This window comes from Anopheles merus, chromosome 3L (genome assembly GCF_017562075.2).
Source record: "Anopheles merus strain MAF chromosome 3L, AmerM5.1, whole genome shotgun sequence".
Lineage (NCBI taxonomy): Eukaryota > Metazoa > Arthropoda > Insecta > Diptera > Culicidae > Anopheles > Anopheles merus.
The window spans coordinates 7,427,525-7,448,032 of record NC_054085.1 but is presented as its reverse complement, the minus strand read 5'-3'; the positions used below and the strand labels follow the sequence as shown (position 1 = coordinate 7,448,032).

General features: G+C 45.1%; 1 protein-coding gene across 3 annotated transcripts in view; it reads left to right on the top strand.

The window, feature by feature from the left end:
- The window catches only part of LOC121598241 (A-kinase anchor protein 9), a 38,093-nt gene extending 18,808 nt beyond the window's left edge, over positions 1-19,285 (top strand). For 2 of the 3 annotated variants that reach the window (XM_041924801.1, XM_041924799.1), the window contains 6 exons: positions 750-917; positions 2,024-2,083; positions 3,596-3,790; positions 3,873-4,415; positions 12,358-13,032; positions 14,486-19,285. In XM_041924801.1, coding sequence (XP_041780735.1) covers positions 750-917; positions 2,024-2,083; positions 3,596-3,790; positions 3,873-4,415; positions 12,358-13,032; positions 14,486-17,911 — 5,067 coding nt within the window. In that variant the 3' untranslated portion in view covers positions 17,912-19,285. The remainder of the gene's footprint in view (positions 1-749; positions 918-2,023; positions 2,084-3,595; positions 3,791-3,872; positions 4,416-12,357; positions 13,033-14,485) is intronic. The other variant, XM_041924800.1, reaches the window with a different exon arrangement.
- The last annotated feature ends 1,223 nt before the right edge of the window (positions 19,286-20,508 follow it).

Below are 20,508 nucleotides of genomic sequence, written 5' to 3'. Positions count from 1 at the left end.
GAGTGTGGGTCGCAATCAACCCGCTAGATGGTGATTGAAGCAAAAAAAAACCTTACCGAGAAAAATCAAATCTCCATTGACAATGTTAATGACGATGGGGAGAGGTGGAAAGGCATAATAATGATGTGCTTTCCATTCTTTTTCCCTCTCTTTTCCATTCCTCTGGTACTGTGAACGATCATTCCTTTAATTTATGCCAGATAAGAGAAAACATCCTTTCGCTGGCAACCATTTTCGTTGCCGCTTTTCTCCTCCCATTTCTACCGGTGGCAGTGGCGCCTCCTGTCTGTAAACAGCTGTTATTTTTCAAGCCGCCCAAAATTGCTTATCACGGTGGAGAGGCTGGGTGGGTTCAACTTTCTTGCCATTTCTTGTTATTGTTATCTGAGATGCTTGCCGAGACTGGCGCCATTCCGAGAACTGTCTTACGATGTCACAGTTTGCCACATTATCCTATATTGTTTCTGCGCCTTCGTCTCAAACCGTTTTTTTTCTTCTTTTTTTACTTTCATGTTCCATCTTTCGAACACACTCCCGGCCCTGATGCTGTACCATATGGCATTCCTCGGGGTGGCTGGGCGTCTCACGCTGGATGAATGAAACGCCGAAAATACATGCCAAATTTCTATGGAAAATCGATGAAACGCCGGTACACTGGCGCACACGATGTGGCTGCCCCACCGGTATTGATTGGGCTTTGTTTGATCCTTTCTTTCAAAACCCCTCATTCCTTCACGGCCCGACGGCAGATTGAAGCGGCCGATAAACAGCTTAAAGCAACGCGACAGTTCCTGGAAGATCAGGCCGCCGAACGTGAGCAGGAACGTGACGAGTTCGTCAAGGAAATCGAGCGGCTGAAGGGCGCGATGCGCGAGAAGGAAAAGGATAAGGTGAACTTTGAGCGTGCCAGCAAGGAGGTAAGTTTCTTCGGCCGGGACAGCAAAGGCGTGCTGTGTGGGTGTTTGAATGTTGTGTTGTGTGGGTTGCTCAATGCGGGGTGTTTGTGCACTGGTGCTGGCCATCCGTACATATATATCCATTGCCTGTCGCCGATTGGCTGCTGCGAACGAGGGGGTATTAGGGGTTTTCCTGCTCTTCCACATCTGTGGCGTGTTGTGAGTTCGCGTGCCCACCAAATGGGGGGGTTTTCGCGCTGGGCACTGCCGGTATTAAGGATAGAGAGCAATAAATACACAATTTCTTCACATACACACCCATTCGTATACACACACACATACACAAACTCATGGATGCTTTATGGGCGACGCGGGAGGCTACTGGTGTGTTTGTAAAGATAACACCATATGTTTAAAATGTATCTTTGTGGAACAAACAACAAGGATTAGCGTTGGGCCGTAGGAGAGTTCGTAATAATCGTAATGACTAACGGCGCCAAAGCACAACAAACATGCACACACCTCTTTTGCGAAGCACCTTAGCTGCTACTGCTGCTGCTGCAGGCTAATACATTACATTAGTACGCCATAACGATGCCACGTAACTCTTGGATTGGAAATCATCACCTGTAGCTCCTACATGTACTACCCCCCATATACTAACGTGTCGTTTTTCGCCTTTCTTGTATTTTCTTCTCTTCTTTCTTTCTTGTATGCAACGCTTTCACCATCTGTAAATGCACTCACATATTACACGCGTGTTTCGCACCATACACATAATTCAACATCAACGTCAACAATCACATGACGGACGAAACAACGAACAAACAACGTCCGTGTGAATTGGAATGTAAATTATTTACCCCTCTACGACGAACTAACTGCTGCTGATATTTTAAACTGTATTAATGTGAACTTTAATGTATCTGTTGTAATTTCCAACTTTTTGGGATTGGTATATGGTTTGATTTGATTTGATTTGATTTGATTTTATTTTGTTTTGATTTTGTTTCATTTCTTGTATTACCTCGGATTATTATTATTTCTTCTCTTCGCGACGTACGACGTTTCTCGTTTTGCTCGTCGTGAATGCACCACTCTTATTTCTTCACCACTTGCCTTATTAGGAGGGGCTATGCGTGAACGACTGTAGATATGCAAAAGAGTGTCGGGCAATTGCTGCAAACGTAAGTGGTAGTGATAGTTTAGCTTTAAAGGTGTCAATGAAACTCCCACAACTCCCTGCGCTCCTAGGTGTAATTTTGAGTAGTAATTATGGTACACAGCAGCACCTCAGTACACACAAACGCAGCTTCATGGTATTCGTAGCGTTTTTGGGTGCGCATATGCACTGTTAGTTAGATTCGCTTTTTTCTGGTAATTGGTATTTTAGAAAATAGCACTGAACAATCATTAGAAAGGTACAAATATTGACGTATAAGCTTTGTGCGATAAATTTAAAAAAAAAACAAGAGTCATTTGGGTCAGAATCTAGCTGATATATTTAACACAGGGAACACAGAACACGATATAGCTTTACCAAAATATTTAATGGTCATGGTTACATTCTCAATGGTGGTCAACAGTATTAATAAGTAATGGAGAACGGATAAGTTATGCTTATCATCTGATGGACGATAAAATTTGTTAGTGTACAGATATACAAACTAAACGATATACATCCACCCTAGAGCACACAAAACGATATGAAATTAATTAACTGTGAAATCGGAAATGAAATGAAAAAATAACAGATAACGAAAGTTACGCAACGGAAATTGCTTCATCTCTATTTTTTTGTACATGTTATACTTTAAAAGTAAAACTGTGGCTCTATCGCTTCTCTGCCCTTCAATAAGCACTCAATTATTACAGTGCAAAAACTTTGTCCTGTGCGAAATCTCATTATCGATTTTGTTCTTCTTTGTTCGGTTTGCTTCCGCCACAACTTTTCTCTTTTCCGAGTAGTACAAGGCGGCTGTAGTTTTTGCCCCTCAAGCATACAACCCATTCGTCGGTAATTCCGAAACACCAACCCATGCAGTGCCACAGTGGAGATGGACTTTATGTCCCTCCTCGTGTTAATGCTTATAGCTCCCATATCTCATCTCATCTTGCATCGTTATCGTCAATTCTTTTTCATTTCCAGTAGTATCTATCACGAGACTGACTAGGATAGGATTAATATGGCATGGTCCGGAGAGCCTCGACATCATTTGCCTTTTTTTAGTATTGATTATTAATTTTAGTGTATGACATGAACAGAATATTGTGAATAGTGAAATTGAGTGATAGAAACATTTGGAATGCTAGACCCCTACCATCACCATATTTTCATTAAGAGTGCCATTGAGAATGAGTACCGCAAACCTTTCCCAGTTGAGTTGCATTTTGGAAATTTCCCCTTATGCATTCTTGTACAAACCAGCTGTAGTAGTTTCATATGATGCTAGAAATCGACTGTAAAAGTTAAAGCGAAAGCGCAATGGATCACGTGTTCATGGTGAAAAGGCGTTTGAAGTTTGAAAATGAATCAATCGATAGATGTGCGTAGGCTTGAGAATAGCTGGTTAGCTTCCGGAGCGGGAGAGAGTCTGATGGAAAAAGGAAAATGAAAAAGTAAAAAAAAAAAGACTAGTAATAATCCCATCCTGTGCATGCCCTGTGCACGCGGATGCATTGCCAATTGTTGCCAACAGCTGGAATCGATGGAACAGCAGGTGAAGGAGCTTACGACGCAAATCGCCGACCGGGATGACAGGTTGCGAAAGATGGAAGCCGACCTGAAGGACTCCATCGATAAGGGTTTCACGCTGCGTGAAATTATCTCCGAGCTAGAGACGCAGATCGAAAGCAAAACCATCAACGAGCACGTGCTGGAGACGAAGGTTAAGGTATGTATAGGGAGCGGAGAGTAGTGCGGGGTCCAGGAGCGCAAGTAGTAAAGTATGCCGCCACTCCTTCCGCTTTCTGTAGGAGCTTGAGAAGTACATCGACGTGCAGAATCTGCAAAATGAATCACTCCACCAGGAGATGGAAAGCGTGAGGACGGATTTGGCTGGCCGCGGGTACGACGCCAAGATTGCCAAGCTGGAGGAGGAGCTGCGGCAGCGCCAGCCGTCGGCCGAGCAGAGCATTGTGCTGGAGGCACTTACCGTGCAGCTGCGCGACATCGAGGAAACGCTCGACCGGAAGACGAAGAATCTGGAGACGCTTCATTCGACGTCGGGCGCTTCGGTGGGATGCAGCAGCCCGTCGGAGGACGTGTCCGTCAACCAGGACAGTCCGTTGCATCGGCAGCGCAGGAGTGCCGGTGGGGCTGGTGGGGACGGTGCGGCGGAGGAAGACGGCGGTTCGCCGAATGGCGGTGGCGATAAACCGAAAGTAACGCCGCTGCCGGTTGATGAAGTGCAACGGATATTCGATAAGCTGCATCGACACTCGCGCGTTGAAGACGTGGCTATCAAGCGTATCAACGATCTGGAGATGCAAATTAGCAACATCAGAGGAGGTTATGCGGTAAGTGACGGATTTAAACGTTCCTTCTTTACACTGTTACATGGTTCGGGGAATGGGTGTGCCATTATCCTTTGTTACATTGGTTTAAGTGTCTTATAGCTTCATTATGCTTGGTACGGTCGTGTCAATCATAAGCCGTTGTAGAAGAAAAAACAATTCCATGGTGAAAACGTTACCTACATTGCGTGCCAAAGAGTCAATCATCGTCAATATTAACTACAACCCTATTTTAAGCTTTTTTATGTTTGGGTACAACAAGTTAAGATGCAAACTAACGTGTGCGATGAGTGATGAAGTCATTCTCACGCCACTTATAGCTAGTTCCTGTTTACTCGCCACTTGTGTTTTGAATCTCTGCGTGAAAACGAAACGACTCACTTGGATATTAAGGATCAACGTCTCACTACCACTCACTGGGTCTATGTTTTGATACGAAACCTGCGGACCTTGAATGATGCTGTGATATTTATAGCCATTGCAAAGTAACCTATCTGCTCCGATTTTTTTTGCCCTCCGAACACTCTGCAAGCAAGTCAAAATAAACATTTCGAACCAAAACGTGTTTTCGGTATGGAAATGTAGTCGTCCCTCTCGGTGTGTGCTCGGTGACAACCAAAGCGACCGTTTCTATATGGTGTCGGGAGCTGAACTTCAATGTCCCACTGGGTGATGGACGGTTTCCCAATGATGGGAACGCCCAGAAAAGTCAAAGTCCGGTCAATGTCATACGCGTTCGTGATCAGCCAAATGGTCAGCCCCGTCTGGGATGTTAGGCCAGCGCACTGAAATGTCCTGCATTGGTGTGCTGTATTTCCATGTTCAATGCCATGTGACATCAGTAGGTCAGCTTTGACAGAACTAAGACATTTGATTGTAGCTCTAGCGTCCAACACAAATTTCGAATGGCAAACCATTGTCAATTTCGATCACGTTAGATCGCCGCTACATTGCAACACTAATATTGTTGAATGAAGTCTATTTCTCCCTCACACTGCCAGTATTCGATCGTCGTGTGCTCGATTGAGGATCTTAATTTGTCGACTGTGCAGCGATCTCCCTACATGACGTCTTTATGATCGTTGGAAAGAAGTGAAAGAGAAAGTGTATGTGATCGTCCGGTGGGGGTTTGTTTGAGATCACTCTACATAGAACCGTTTTCTGGTGTAGTTGCGTTGTGGACTCGCTCTCTCTCTTCTCGCCTCTCTTCATTGCTCGCTCGTGCTCTCATATATTTAACCTAAGCCATATTACATTGCGCAGCCGCCCAAAGTTAAACGCCCAAATGGCTGGGACGCGCAAAGGGGAACACCGACGTTTGCCGGTCTCGTGCTCTAAGCGTGAGTGTCCGCTCAGTCATTATTTTGTCGGTACAGCAGGAAGACTTTACACCAATCCGCGTATCGTGTATCGCGTATTTTCTTGTTCGGGGTGTACATTTTTGTATGTAGTTTAATACTCCACGATCAATCAATCGGTGTAAACCGAGTAGTGCGTTCGATGTGAAAGCAATCCCCCTTTCCTCCCATATGGCATATGAACTCGCTCTGATCACTTTGGGAGTGCGCTAGTGATAAATTGTCTGCAGCAGGAACAGTAGCATCGAGTAGAAGCGCGTTGAACAGTTGTCATATGCTCGGATGGTGGCCTTTCGCCTGTTGTGGTGTAGAAGTTTATTAATAGTGTGCAATGTAGTTGGTCTGTGTGTCTGGTGAATGATGTACGTGTACGCAAATGATGAGCGATTATTTCCGACTGTCGCGTCATGCAGTAGCAGTAACAGCACCAGCGCGCGTCATAGTGTGGCCCCCTTTTTGCTCCGTTGGGATGTTTGTATGATTCGAGAATCCATTTTGTAAAGTGCTGATGTGCGTAATGTGTGTATCCCCCATCAGATGCAAGATTCTCATCAAGTGCAGTTGTACTGGGCGTTTAGAAGCCTGGGCGTTTTATTAGTGTTACGAGTAGGGCTTGTTGAGCTACATTAAGCTATCCAGATTCTTTGTGCTGCTGTACCCGCTCCCCTGTAGGAACCTCGAGGGGGAAGATCAAGCATTTCCTGTGTGATTCTTGTCGGATCATCTCATTCGTGTATTATTTATTCTGTGGGTTTTTCCTTCCCTTCTCTAACCTTCCCAGAATTTTATCACAGTTTTAAAACGGCATAGGTTGCATGATCTCCGTGCCGGTAATGCGTGGGGGAGAGCGTCTGCAGCATCAGTAGCTATGCTGCTGCATATGTGTATGTTTACAACACTCCCGACACACACAGTGTGTTTGTTGATGGTGAGTGCGTGATCGCACCCAGACGTTCCAGACTTTTGCTGGAACTAACCTAAATTCTAATTTCTGGATCATGCTCAGCTCGGAAGGGTGGCACAGTACGATGCCTCGGAGTTGTTTCGCTAGGTTTCTTCATTCTTACGAAGGGGACGCATTTGCATTTCTAGGAACTTGCATCTCTTTTCTCCGGTGAGTTAGGTTTCGATGCTGAATAAAGCTGGTTAAATGAGGTGTTGAGGAAAACGGATGATGGTTTATTTTTGAGTGTGAAGTGAAGCGGTTGTCAGTAAAGGTTCTATATCATGCTTTCATAAATTCTTACGCATTCAAACTGGTAGCTTCAATTTGTTCTTCGACGCATGATAACTAATGAATAAATGTTTACAAACCATAGGTAAATCGGTTAATTTGAGGACAAAACTATACTCAAATTTAAATTAAAAAAAAATCAGTATTATTTGCAATTTATATTTTTATACTTTAAAAACATATTGACTTAAACTATGAAAGGAAAACTTTAAAAATCGCGGTGACTTAAAATGATAACCAAAATATAAGATCGATTCCAATTGAAACGATAATTATTCTCTTGAACAACTGAGATTGAACCACGATACATCTAGCAAAATTGGGATAATCTAAAAATAGGATTCAATGCTACATGGTTTACAGTAGAACTCCTTGATTATCTTTAGGTAAACTAATGTGTCATATGATAATTAAATGCTGAAGAGGTAATGGAAGATCAACGGTTGTTGTGTAGAATATGTAAATGTGTAAATAAGAATAAGGAAAATCCGATGACCGCTGCTTAAACACATTAGAAGCTTTGCCATTACTGTCTTTATTGCGTTTAGAAACGATAAGCTTCGATTTCGATTCCATTGTAGGCCTGTTTCTGGTGGTAAAGTCATCAACTCGTACGACTTAACAACATGCTCGTCATGGGTTCAAGTCCCGAATGGACCATGTCTCCATACGTCGGACTGACTATTCTGCTATCAATAAATCACTGAAAGCCAAGCTCACTTCATTAGTGGGTACAGGCAGGCCTTGACCGACAGCGGTTGTTGTGCCAAAGAATAATAATAATGGGCCTGTTAAATGGTTTCAGCTCATGGAAACATTTATCAAGCTGGGTTGTATTTCCCATGCCTAGTTCCGTATCGCCATATTAGATTTCGACAATTGTTCATAAACAATCTTCCATTTCAAAACACATTCGTTCCCCGAGTTACTACACACTCGAGTTACGCGAATGTCTCCGGAACTAGTGATATGCTCTCTGGAGCGCACCAACGACTCTGATCCGATTGCAACTATTGTTAGTCCGATTCCTACTCCACCAAAACAAGACCACTTGTTCTACCCCGAGTCGGAGTTGTCCGGAGTCGTCCGGAGTCGTTCAGGAGACGATTGAAATCGATCAGAGTCAACCGGAGCCGGTGCAATGTGCTTGTCATGAGGCATTTCATTTCGTTGTTTATTACACAACGCGTTGTCTTTTTCTTTACGCGTGTACTTCGTTTAAAGGCTTTTGTTTCGAAGGTCGAAGGATCGAAGATCCTTTTGGCCGACTCCAAACAACTCCAAACGACTCCGACTCCGCGCCACTCCGGATGACTCCGACTTAGGGCGCGCCACTCCGGACGACTCCGAATGATTCTGGGCGGCTCCGAACGACTCCGAACAACTCCGGACGACTCGGACTCCTGGCGATTCCGGACAGCTTCAGACGATTCAGAACGACTCTGGATAATGCTGGGCGGGCCTACCTTCCACAGTCGGTTCTGCAATTATCAAAGTCAGATCGAAGTCCACTCCGGATGTTTTCCAACTAAACACTAAACAGAAAAGTTTCAGATAATCAGTAGTTGATGAAATTAGTAAGATCTTGTCAAGCAGACAATTTAATGTCTTGATCATCTACTGCTAACTCTCGATTACAAGGTTGATTGAGCATAACAATGATGTCAACATGAAAACTTCACCGACCACTTATTAATCACCCGTAAAAAGTGTATTTGTCTATCATTCGGTACTGGAAGGTTTTTGTTTGTTTCTATCATTGCCTCCATTGCCCATCACAGAATGGCCTGAAGTTGACAGCATGTATTCCCTGGACTCGTCCTCACGCACCAGAGTTATAATGCAAAGAAAGCCAATTTTTCCATCCCCTCCAGTTGGTGACATGTCGCTGTTTTTCTAGCAAAGGAACACTGCCGGTCGGCAGGATACCTGTGGCACATTTAAGCCGTCTTAGCGACATGGGTTCGGATCAGTTCGAAATGTGAAATGCAAATCACGTGTCCAATCACATTCCTACATTGCTTATTCCTGTTTTCGATACCGTTCCGGAGGTTATGGTATGGGGATGGGTGAGCACAGTGGGGGATGACAGGACTTAATGACATTGGCATACGTATATTGAATGAACGGAAAATGTCAAGATGTGAATGCGTTTGTGATGTTGCGTTTTGCAAAAGGCGAAGATAGCGCAAAGCTTTAGCGAAACTAAACGTTTGCAAATGGGTCCAGTGCGGAAGGTTGAACAATGGAATTTAAAATAGGTTCAATAGAGCTGTATAATGCGATAGAGGGACAAGGACAAGCGAAAAAACACCAGCACCAGTACCGAGAAACGGTAGCGAAACGGTGAAGCATTATAATCCGTCCAAGTAGAAAAGATTGGTGGCCCGACGGATCGGTCTGTCGCAGCTGTGTCAGTAAGGGCAGCAGGAGGATGCGGCGCCTTCTCCCCATCATTAATGTTTCATTTGTGCCACGGACCAGGACGACGGCGAGCCTGAATGAATGCTGAATGAATGGTGTTACCATGGTGGTGCAGCTGGTGTGAGAAAACTGGACAACAGCAGTAAAGAAAACGTCGTGGTGAACGATATCGCGTTGCCCCAAACGGACCGAAGAAGTGATCCCCAGACCCTTTTTACCGCTCCGCGCTGTTAAGGTGCTCCATAAAAATATATAAGCAGTTCAGAGGAGTGCTGTTGTTGTTGCCGTGTTAAAAATAGCCAACAACCTCTCCCGGTTTTGCCTGGAGTATCTGATTTCGCGTGTGGGGTGTGGTGGGGTGTTTTGTGTTCGGTGCGGTGCGGCCAAATGTTTCCAACCGGCAGCGTCAGTCCTGGTAACAGCAGCGGCAATAGCAGCAGCGGTGACAGCGGTATGTTGACGACGGCGCTGAACGGTGCAGCTGGCGGTTTTAGGAAACTGATCGGCTCCGTGGAGCCTTTCGGAGTAAGTATCACCCGTGGCAACAGTGCCGCCGCTCAGGTTCGTTTGGTGTTGGAAGGATAAACTGATAAAATCACTGATAAAGCTAACCAGCACGCCAAGAAGCGCTGTGTGGCGGCTCATGGTGATGAAGGCGCGCGCGTTAAGTTAATGATAACATCGGGAAAAGCATGGCGCTCCAATCACCTCCCGCTCGGTCAATCCAATTAGCATTCCACAAAAGGCTCTCTACCCGTCCCCTCCCCCATCCTCATTGACGACGAGATGGGAGATGATGTTCTTATTAACCTCCCGAAACGTAGCAGCATCACCTTTTTGCTGATTAAAATCATGGCCCCTCTTATCTCTCTTCTCCTCCCACGGTCTGATCTGTTTTTGTCAGGTGGTTTATCCTTCTTACGCAAGGTTGCGGAATGAAATGATAATGCATTTGGACAGCTGTGTGTGTGTGTGTGTGCGCGGTGGGTATGGTTTGTCGGCGGATGAAGAAGCAGTCCTTTTTCTAGTGGCCTTGTAGTAATTAAGATTAAGGGTGTTTGACTTTTGATAGCGTGATCACGGTTGAAAGGTTATGGAAAGCTGAGCTTTTTGCCTTTCACAAATAAATCACAGTACATCGATGATTCTGTGATGTTTTTGAATATAGTTTTTCTTCTTCCTCTTTTATTGATTACCCAACGGGGTGTAATCTCCTTCACAATTTTCTTTGTGGCTGTTCATGAGAATGATAAGGTTAATAATTGGTATTATTATTATTATTTTTATTATTAATGTAATGATAATAATAATAATTTTTATGATTTTTAGATTGTTACTATAATAATTATTATAATTTTCATTTTTTATTCTTATTTTTATTGTTTTCATATAAAATAAGGCTGGTTTTTATATAAACAAAATTCTAATTTTCCTTAATCTATGTACAAAGTTTATTTTCTTTTAAACTGGGATCATGATCCTGCCGGACGTGTACTGACTTATTTTTACCATTAAAATGATTGGATTCTATTGATAGAATCCTTTTATTTATCATTTTGCGGATGGTGAGATGAAAGTCAGGATGATAATTGTAGTTCAATTATCCGGCTGTTATAGGAGTCAGCTGTACTAATGATTAGACCACTGAGCCGCCTCAATCATTGATGTTTATTAAGGATCAAGACCATGGAAGAGACTCTCATATTGGAAATTCACTTTCTAGAGCACCATAATTGTTTCTTTTTATATATTCAGTGAACCCTGGAAAACAAAGACCATAAAATATCTAACTTCATCCTGGACAACAGTAAACAGCGTTTTTTATCATTAAATTCTTTAGTTTTTTTTTAAATATTAAGGTGAAATTGTTTCTTTCTTTTTTTTGTTATAATAATGCATCCCAATTCCTTATTCATTTCTCCTTTGAAAACTTCAACAATCGTCCTATACTTTTTACTGAACATCGAATTTTATTGCTTGTAATGTAATGCTTAAATGCCATAACTGTAGCTATGTGATAGGCAGCTCTTGTTTTTGACTGATGATTTCAACTAATTATTATTATTTTATAGAGCTTTGGTATAAGCATTAACTTTTTTTTAAATTATTTTGGTAATCGTCACGGTAAAGGTGAAGCTCGATTTGAAAAGGATAATTACTTCATATCTAATTAAAATGAAAGTCGAAATCTAATCCAATATTGAATCCAATATTTCTTCCAACCCAACCAGCAAAATAAGGCTACACTTTGTCATTAGTTCAGGACCTTTAAATTAAATGGTTGCTTTCTGGGCCCTCGCTCGTGCTCGCTTCAATGTAGCGCGTATTAATTTTGAAGCGACTACAAACCAATATTTAATCTCGTACCATCGCTATCCATCTAGGCCGCACGTGTAGCTAGCCAAATTTCAAGCACACAGCGTGGCAATCGCAACGACCTGCGTCACATCTAGCTGCGAACGTAACGCCAGAAAGCTTGGAATCAGTTTACATTCGTTATTTGCAGATCAGAATGTAGTGGCCGATGGTAACAAGGTTGTATCCACCCCCGGGGCAAACGCTCGATGCAACAATGTAGAATTTAAATCCAGGCCGGAACACATTCGGGATTGTACGTTGGAGTCGAGAAGCCTGTGTCGAGGAAAACGGACGGGTGGTACATTTTTCCATGTCATAATCAAACGATTCATATCAGTTGCATGTTCAGATTTCATGTGAATGGGTTTCTGTTTACCACTGAATAAAATGATTATATTTCCGCTGTTGCCCTCGGGGAATTCTATTGCAGAATTATAGGTATTGAAAGGGAAGCCTGTCCCATCTCATGTTATTGACTGGTATGATACCAATATTTTTCATACCAATATTTTCAATGTTGATTTTAGTTATTGATTATATTTTGTTTCATTTTGGATTATTTTTTAAACAGGAGCTGCAACACGAACGCGATGTACTGCAAGAAAAAATGTCCGAACAATCGCTGAAAATTTCCTCCCTTCAGACAAAGCTGGACGAGCAGCGGTTGCGTGCCGAAGAGCTGCACCGTCAAGGAACCTCCCAGCTTACCGTCAAGGTGCACGATCTGCAAAACGAGCTGCACAATCTGAAGGAAACGCTTCAAACGCGCGACAAACAGATTGTCAATCTGAAACAGTTCCTCGAGAACAGTCAGCAAGCGATTGCACGGCAGGAGAAGGAACTGGCCATGAATCAGGACGGCGCCGAGCGGAGCCAGCACGAGCAACGGCTCGAGGCGGAACTGAAAGCAAAGGAGGAAGAGATCCGTGTGCTGAAGGAACGCATCAAGAACGAGATGATCAATAAAGCCGCCCTGCCCGATCTGATGGAGACGATGCTGGCGGACAAGAATGAAGAGATCGATCAGCTGAAAGAGCGGCTGGCACAGATGACGGGTAAAGGGGCGGCAGCAAACCCGCGCCACGATGAGCTGGTAGCTGCTGCCCTGGCCAAAGACGACGACGGTGGACGTACGCTGAGCGATGTCGTGTCGATAACCGATTGCGACGAGTCGGACATGGTGATGCGAAGGATGCCGGAACAGCACACACTGGAAGGTATACTTCCGGCACACAGCATTCCAATGGTGAGTACGGGAGTGCGATGCATACATGACCGCGCAAGCTCTGGGCGTGAGTGCCAGAAAGTCTTTGTTACCGAATGTTTGATTGTTTATATTAACATAGTTGTTTTGATTTCCGAGCGATACTCTCCGTAAAAAAAAAAAAAAAAAAACATTCACCAAACGCAGCGGGATTTTTTGCCGGTTTTATTAATGTGAGCATCATCTCTGTGTTTGTATTTCCTTTTCCCTGTTACGGACCTCATCCGATGCAGATGTTCCTGACCGACTTCTGTATTCTGGCGATAAAGGTTACGATTGCTTCAGAGCGTGTTGATATTTATTGCGATTGTGCTACGCTTTCCCCTCTCACTATTCCCTTTCGGACACACGGCCACCATTGACGCAGCTAGCCGTTGTTGTACCATTCTATTTCTGGGTGGCGCGTTAGCATTTGCCATAGACACCGTACATAATGTTGTTTACAGCTCGTGCGAAATTCGATAGTTTCTCCATTAGACCGTAGTTAAGTAGTTGTGTTGTGCTTTTTGCTAATCGCAGTTCCCCCATTCATTTGGAAAAACAGCACTCGTACGGTGCACTTCCTTTAGCTACGTAATCCTTAGGACGGATAAAAGCAGCACATAATGAAATGAGTTGTTAGAGAGGAAGCCTGTCAGCATTAAAAAATATGTTTTGTTGTGTTCTTTATTGTAGGTTATCTTTTCCTTCTATTTTTTGTGGTAATGGTTAAAATAAATCCAGCATTTATTTTCTTTTTCTTAAATTATATTAACTTATTGCCAACAAGCATATTTAATTAAAATCAAATAATTTATAATAAAAAATAATTACATTAAATAATTAAAAGCTTATTCTCATATTTTGTATAGTTTAGGGTTTTCATCAAGAAGAATATAACTAAAAACTAAAGCATAGATTTAGATAAGTAAATCCTAAAAAAGCCTAAAAATGGCACTATTTGGCATTTATTTTCCTTATTATACTTAAAATATGTACTTAAGTACTAATTAAGTATTTCATTCCAATTTCAATGTATTGTGTTTAGTGACTGTCTAAAATATCTTAAATATTTATTTTATCAAAAACATCTTTTTTTAAGATGTTTTTTTCGTATTTATTTTTTGTAATTTTCTTGTTGTAAAAAATGCATTAATAGATAGACATTTCTCACAGTAAAGCTCTGAACAAACAGTGCTTATTAATCGTTAATATGAACTAGATGTCTAAAAGTATTCGTACGTTTCTTCTTATTTGTTGAAATCTCCATCGTTCAGACAAATAGACTTGTTGATGCACACTTTGTAATTTCAAAACCCGCTATCGCTATGATCATTTGAATGTTCAATGATAATTAGTCAATAATATGCTACCAATATGTAACATGCAACTAATTCCCTTTTTGTGCATATCATTGTGCATTCTCCCGTTTACCTACTTTCCCCTCTCAAAACAGGACTCCGGTACATCACTGCTTCCGAACCATTCCAAACAGTCGTCCGTGCCGCTGGGAGGACACATACTGGGCGGCAGCCATGATTCGACGATGCTGAACTCCATCCCACTGCGTTCGAACTTTTTCCACGACGTCTGCTCGGTCGTCCCGCGCATACCGGACCAAACACGCAGCAGTGCACCGACGCCCGAGTGTGTACCGCGACAAATAGATTTTTCGTTGGCCGACGTCGAAGGTTCACCCCATCTTAACGCCCAGCGTCTGTCGGCACCTCCGCAAATGTTAATGTTTTTCGGTGCCAGCGCAACAGCCAGCGGTCCGAGAGCGTTAGTTCGCGAGCCAGCCTTCATCGAGGAGATTGTTGAAGGGGAAGAGTTGAACGACGCTATGGTCGCAGCGCATCCAGCTCAACGGAAAGCACCAAATGAAGTAAATCCTAACCTGGAGGGAGAGGTGGAATCCCTAAAACTAAGCTTGGACCGCGTTGTGACGGAAAAGAACGAACAGATTGAGGGATTGAAAGGTGAGCTGCAGGAGAAAATGGAGCGGATCGAGGATCTGCAGGTTGAGCTCGCGGCTCGCAACAAGCTATACGAAGATCTGATGCAGGAGCGCAAAGAGCTGCGGGATGAGGTGGAAAAGGTAAAGCAAGAGCTGGGTCGGCTCGATCAGCAGGCTCACGATATGCAGCAGAAGGAAGCAGAGCTAAGGGTGGCGTTGGAACAGGTCCGGCAGAAAGAGATCGAACTAGGCGAGGTGACCTCCAGGTACGAGAAGGTACGCACCGAAGCGGAGGACGTCACGAAAGAGGCAAGCGCGCTGCGGACCGAACAGCAGCGACAAAAGCTGGAGGTCGATACCCTTCGTCAGCAAGTGGAATCACTCAACAAAACCATCGGCCACAAGGATGAGCTGATGTCGAAGCTGGAAAAGGATCTGCTAAACTATAGCAAAAACGAGGAGAAGTATCTCGAGCAGCTGCGATCGCTCGATGCGAAAGAGACGGAGCTGAAAATAATGCAGGGCAACTACAAGGATCGGCTGCACGAGATCGAGATACTGAACGAGGACAATCGGTTCCTGACTGAGGATATCAACCGGCTGAAGAACGAGATCGCTCGCAGCAATAACTCGCTCAGCTCGAACTCCTCGTACGTGCAGACGCTGAAGCAAAACTGCACCAAACTCGAGGAAGAGCTGCAGGAAACGAAAGTTTTGCTGACGGAGAAAATGTTGGCCCTCGAGCGGGTAAGAATCGATCTGACCGGATGTCAGCAGGAGATGGAAGATTTACGCTCCACGCTGAAGGAAAAAGAGATGATCATACAGCAGATCGGTGCCGATGGAAACAGTCTGCACGAGGCGCTCTCAAACATTCAGGAAAAGATGCAGGAGAAAAACGTAACACTCAACGGTAAACTGCGCGAGGAGCAGGAGCGTAATGCGCAGCTGCAGTCGGAGGTGGAGCGGCTGAAGCAGCAGCTGCAACGCAGCGACAATTCCTCCAGCCCGAAACCATTCTCGGTGGAAGAAATAGCCGAACAGCTGGAACGGGAGCTCAACTACTCGGCCCAGCTGGACTCGAGCATTTTGAAAGCGATCGAGAGCGACGATATGAACACGGATGAGGAACGGCAGGGCAGCAGCTCCGGAGCGGCGGGAAGAAAGCCGGGCCCATCGCGGAAACCCTCCGATCTGGACGAGCTAAGACAAAAGCTGCAGCTAGAGATGGACAAGGGCAAAAAGATGCACGAACTTCTGGAAGGAGAGAAGCAAAACTCGGCCGCCATCCAGCAGCAGGATGCGGAAATCATTGAAGCGATGCGCATACGGCTAGAAGCCGCGCTCGGCAACGAGACCACCCTGCAGCGGCTGTTGGAAGAGGAGCGTACGAAAAACGAGCGACTGTCGCGGATGGTCGGCGGACTGCAGCGGACGAAATCGTTCGACAACTATCTGCTCATGAAGGGTGGCAAGGGTTCACCGCAGGATGGTTCGCCGCAGCGACGCCTGAACCGTAGCAACGAGTTCGAAACGGAGATGATGGCCCGGTACGAAAGTGAGCTCAAGTTCCTGACGGCACAGAATGCGCGCGAGCGCGAACGAACCGCCGATCTGCAGCGGGTGCTGGAGCGAGAACGCGAACGCTTCGAGCGAGAAATCACCGAGCGCACCGAGCACGGCGAACAGGTGAAGAAGGAGCTGAATCGAGTGCTGAAGGAGAAGGAAACGCTCGAGCTGGAGCTGGACCACGAGCAGGAACGGCTCGAGCTGGCACACAAGGAGATCGAAAGCTTGGAAAAGCGCATTGGTGCGCTGCAGGAAGCGGAAGCGCTTCGGTCGGCCCGTCGCGAACGTACCTCCGGGCAGAATTCGCTCGAATATCAGGAGCTGAAGCTACGGCTGGAGAGCGTGGAGTTTGAGCGCAACCAGCTGCGCGATACGGTACAGAGCCTCCGGTCGGAGGTGGATCGAAGGCGCGTGCGGGAAGCACACCTAACGGAGGCGCTTTCGCGCGAAAACTCGCTCAACGCACAAAACCAGCAGCAGCAGCAGATCGTGCCGGAGGAATTCCTGAACAAGCTGAAGGATCTGAACCGCATGCTGGAGTCAAATGCCCGCGAAAACCAGCAGCAGGCGGAATCGCTCCGCTTCATGACGGAGGAACGGCGGGCACTGCAGCAGCGCATCCAGGAGCTGGAACGGTACAACGTGCACGGCAGTGGCGTGGGCCACTATCACCAACGCGAAGACCTGGAGGAGCGGGCGAACCACCTGTTCGGGAAGTACCTACGCTCGGAGAGCCACCGGAAGGCACTGGTTCACCAGAAGCGCTACCTACAGATCGTGCTGGCCACGTACGAGGAAAATGAAGCGAAAGCGCTTGCCCTCCTCAACGCCCAGCTACCGCCCGGTCAGCTGGAAGTGCTCGCGCTGGCCAGCGGTCCCCGCTCGCTGGAGTCTTCCGGGCAGCCGCGCCGCAAGTCGTTCCGCTCGATCGTGACCGTCATTGTGTCGATCGAGCGGATGAAGTATCTCGTGCGCAAATGGCACGGCGGGCGGCGGGTTTGCGCGAAGGCCATATTCTCGCAACCGTTCAGCCCGCGGCGCTCGCAGTCGGCCAGCACGAACGTTTGGGCCCGATCTCCCGGCTCACACTTTGTCGAGTACGGGACGGGAGGTGGCGGCGCTGGTGGAATCGTGCGGATGGAGCGGGCCGAACCGATACCGCCGCAAGTGTTCAGTGTCTCGGCCGGTGGCGGCGCCTTTGCGAGAACACTAGCCGTGCCGGCTGGATCGCCGACCTCCTCCTCGCTGCGCATGTCCGTCGACGTTCTCGAGACGCTCCGGGAGCATCAGCATCCGCATCAGCAGCAGCATCAGCAGCAAGCGCAATACAATCGGAATATCCATGGCAATCGATAGTGACGGATTGAGGATGGTCACGCATGTTAGTAGATAGATTGACTGCCCTCAACCATACCACAACTGCACTAGCCAGACACATTTCCCACAAGCTTCAACAGAACGAACCTTACGTGTCGACGATCAGACGATCCGACGACGTTTGTTATTAAAAATTGGTACAAAAAGTATTAACCTCTCCCAAAATACTATCCGGATAGGTTTGTAATGGTAAAGGACGATGATGAAAAAGTGTGTACATTTTGACAGCAGCGGTCATCCAACCTTTTGGCCATAGTAGTAGGAATTTACTTGCATCGACAAAAAGCACGAATAAGATTTTATAGAGTGTGGATATGTGTGTGCGAATGTTACGTGAGGTTAGATTCATTACTTAAAGTGTGACCCCTGTTGGATAGAGTTTGTTGTTTAAACCATGTTAAGAAAATCGCACAGTTGTAGTAGTAGTGGTAGGTTTTACGAAATCGACAGGCAAGAAGTCCGTGCCGGCCTTAACACTTGGTACAAAAATGGAACGTTGGAAAGCATTGATCTCCATCTGAATTATTTTGAACTTGTACGTCCTGCTGCTATGCCCAGCACTGCTCTATGATCTACGCCTTTTTGCTTCCGTATTAACAAGACTTTAACAGTATTTTGGCAAGTAAAATTGGTACACCCGGTCGTGTGCAAAGATTAAACCAAAAAGAAAACGAAAAAATTAAAGTTTCAAAAACAAACAAAAGTTTGTACACCGAAATACAAAACCACTGTAATCGATAAAAAAAACACACACAGTGCCTTACATGGGCAGTTTGCTCTCTGATCGCTCGCACGTTCGCCACTTAACAGGAGGCGTGTGATTTTCATCTTTATCACTTCACTTTCATACCATTTTTTTCATCTTCCTTTGTTTCTTATCGTACCCTAAGGTTTGTTCACAATTAATCTGCGACTGCCCTTTTGTACAAGGTATGATTTAGCAATGCTTGCAAGCGTTTAGTTTAATGTTTCGTTTTACTTCAGTGTTCCAATTCTCTTTTGTCGACTAAAAAGAATCCCAACAAACCAAAGGCCATTGCATAATTCACATCCCATACAAAGCCATACAGTCTCTAGCGCGAGGTGGAACAAGAATGCTGTAATGTTAGGGAACTATTTATTAGCTACTTTATAATGTTTTGAATTGACGTACAATTTTTCTTTACTACTGTGTAGGATTTTTCTTTTCCCCCAGTATTTTGTGGTGAGCCTTAGAGAGAGAGAGAGAGTTAGCTTTAGGTACTACACACACACACTTAGGTATACGTGCACACCACCATCACCACTCGACAAGGAGACAGTTTGTAATATATTTCTGAGAATGTTAAATGAAAATCAGTTGTAGCAATTGTACATGTTTCATCGGCTCCTGCAGTTCAAGTTCATCCGAAAACGCCCGCTTTTGAAAATCCGAAACGTTCGCAGAAAACAACAACAGACAGCCGAATGCAATCTTGTGCAGGAGCTGTTATCAACGTTCCGGAAATTTTGCCTGCGGTTAGGAAACACATAGAGGTAAGTATATTCCAATAATCACTAAAATCAAGACAGAGGAGCAACCAATCGAAACTGACCGCTTGCCCGTTGCACGCACCTGCCTTGCAGTTTTGCAAAGCCAAAGAGTCAAGTGTGTGGTGTAAAGGTGAAAAGTCTTTCCCGGATGGACAGAAGCTTTACCAACCACCAACACACACACAGGCGCTCTCGCAAAAGGCAACCCAGTTTGGGGTTATGAAGCCATATGTGCAAATGAACAGCAGAAGGTGAAAGCGCGCGCTCCTTTATGGCTCCCCAGTGGGCAGGCTCTACCATGTGCCTCAATGCGAAAGGTAAGTGCAGTGGTTTTGTCTGAAACAGAACGCCAGCCAGCCTCCATTGCCCACGCACCACCGGGTGTGAATGCAAATGCCAGGGACCGGCAGTGTGGGAAGTTGTGATTTTACTTATTTTTGTTGTTGCTATTTAGGATGTTATTTCAATTCCGACATTGCAGAATCTTTTTCCGATAAAACCTGCACTTTGTTTATTAAATATTTTTTCATGTAAAACGATGAAAACCAACACGACGAAACAGCTTGCCCAACGACTGTTTTATTGCTCACATTCCAAGCTGGTATTTGCGAGAACGCCCTGTAATATCAGATATATGAACCTTTTTCCTGGTGCTAGGGTGGTTTGGAGGGGGTACGGTTTTCGTAGAGCATGTAGCTTTGTGATGTGTGACTCGTGTGGGAGCGAAATTCAACATGTTTCGTAGGCACCGCATACACACACACGGGATAGACATGGTTGTAGGTTGCTATCTAAACGAAGTTCGCTGCTGCACCCGGCGGGCTTTGTGGCTGTGGTTGAGCTGTAAAACCGCGTGTTAGATTCTATCCTGTTTCTGATTTTGTGACCAACATGCAAACGAACATGGACGTTGCTGTCCTGTGCAGGAAGTAATTTTGAAAATATCTAACCAAGGATGTTGCGTGTGTGTGCCTGTGTTTGTGTGAAGCTATTTAAAGATACGTAATACGAAAACGTTCTACTGGCAATGACGGATCTCAAGCACCTTGTTTGGTGGCTGTGGT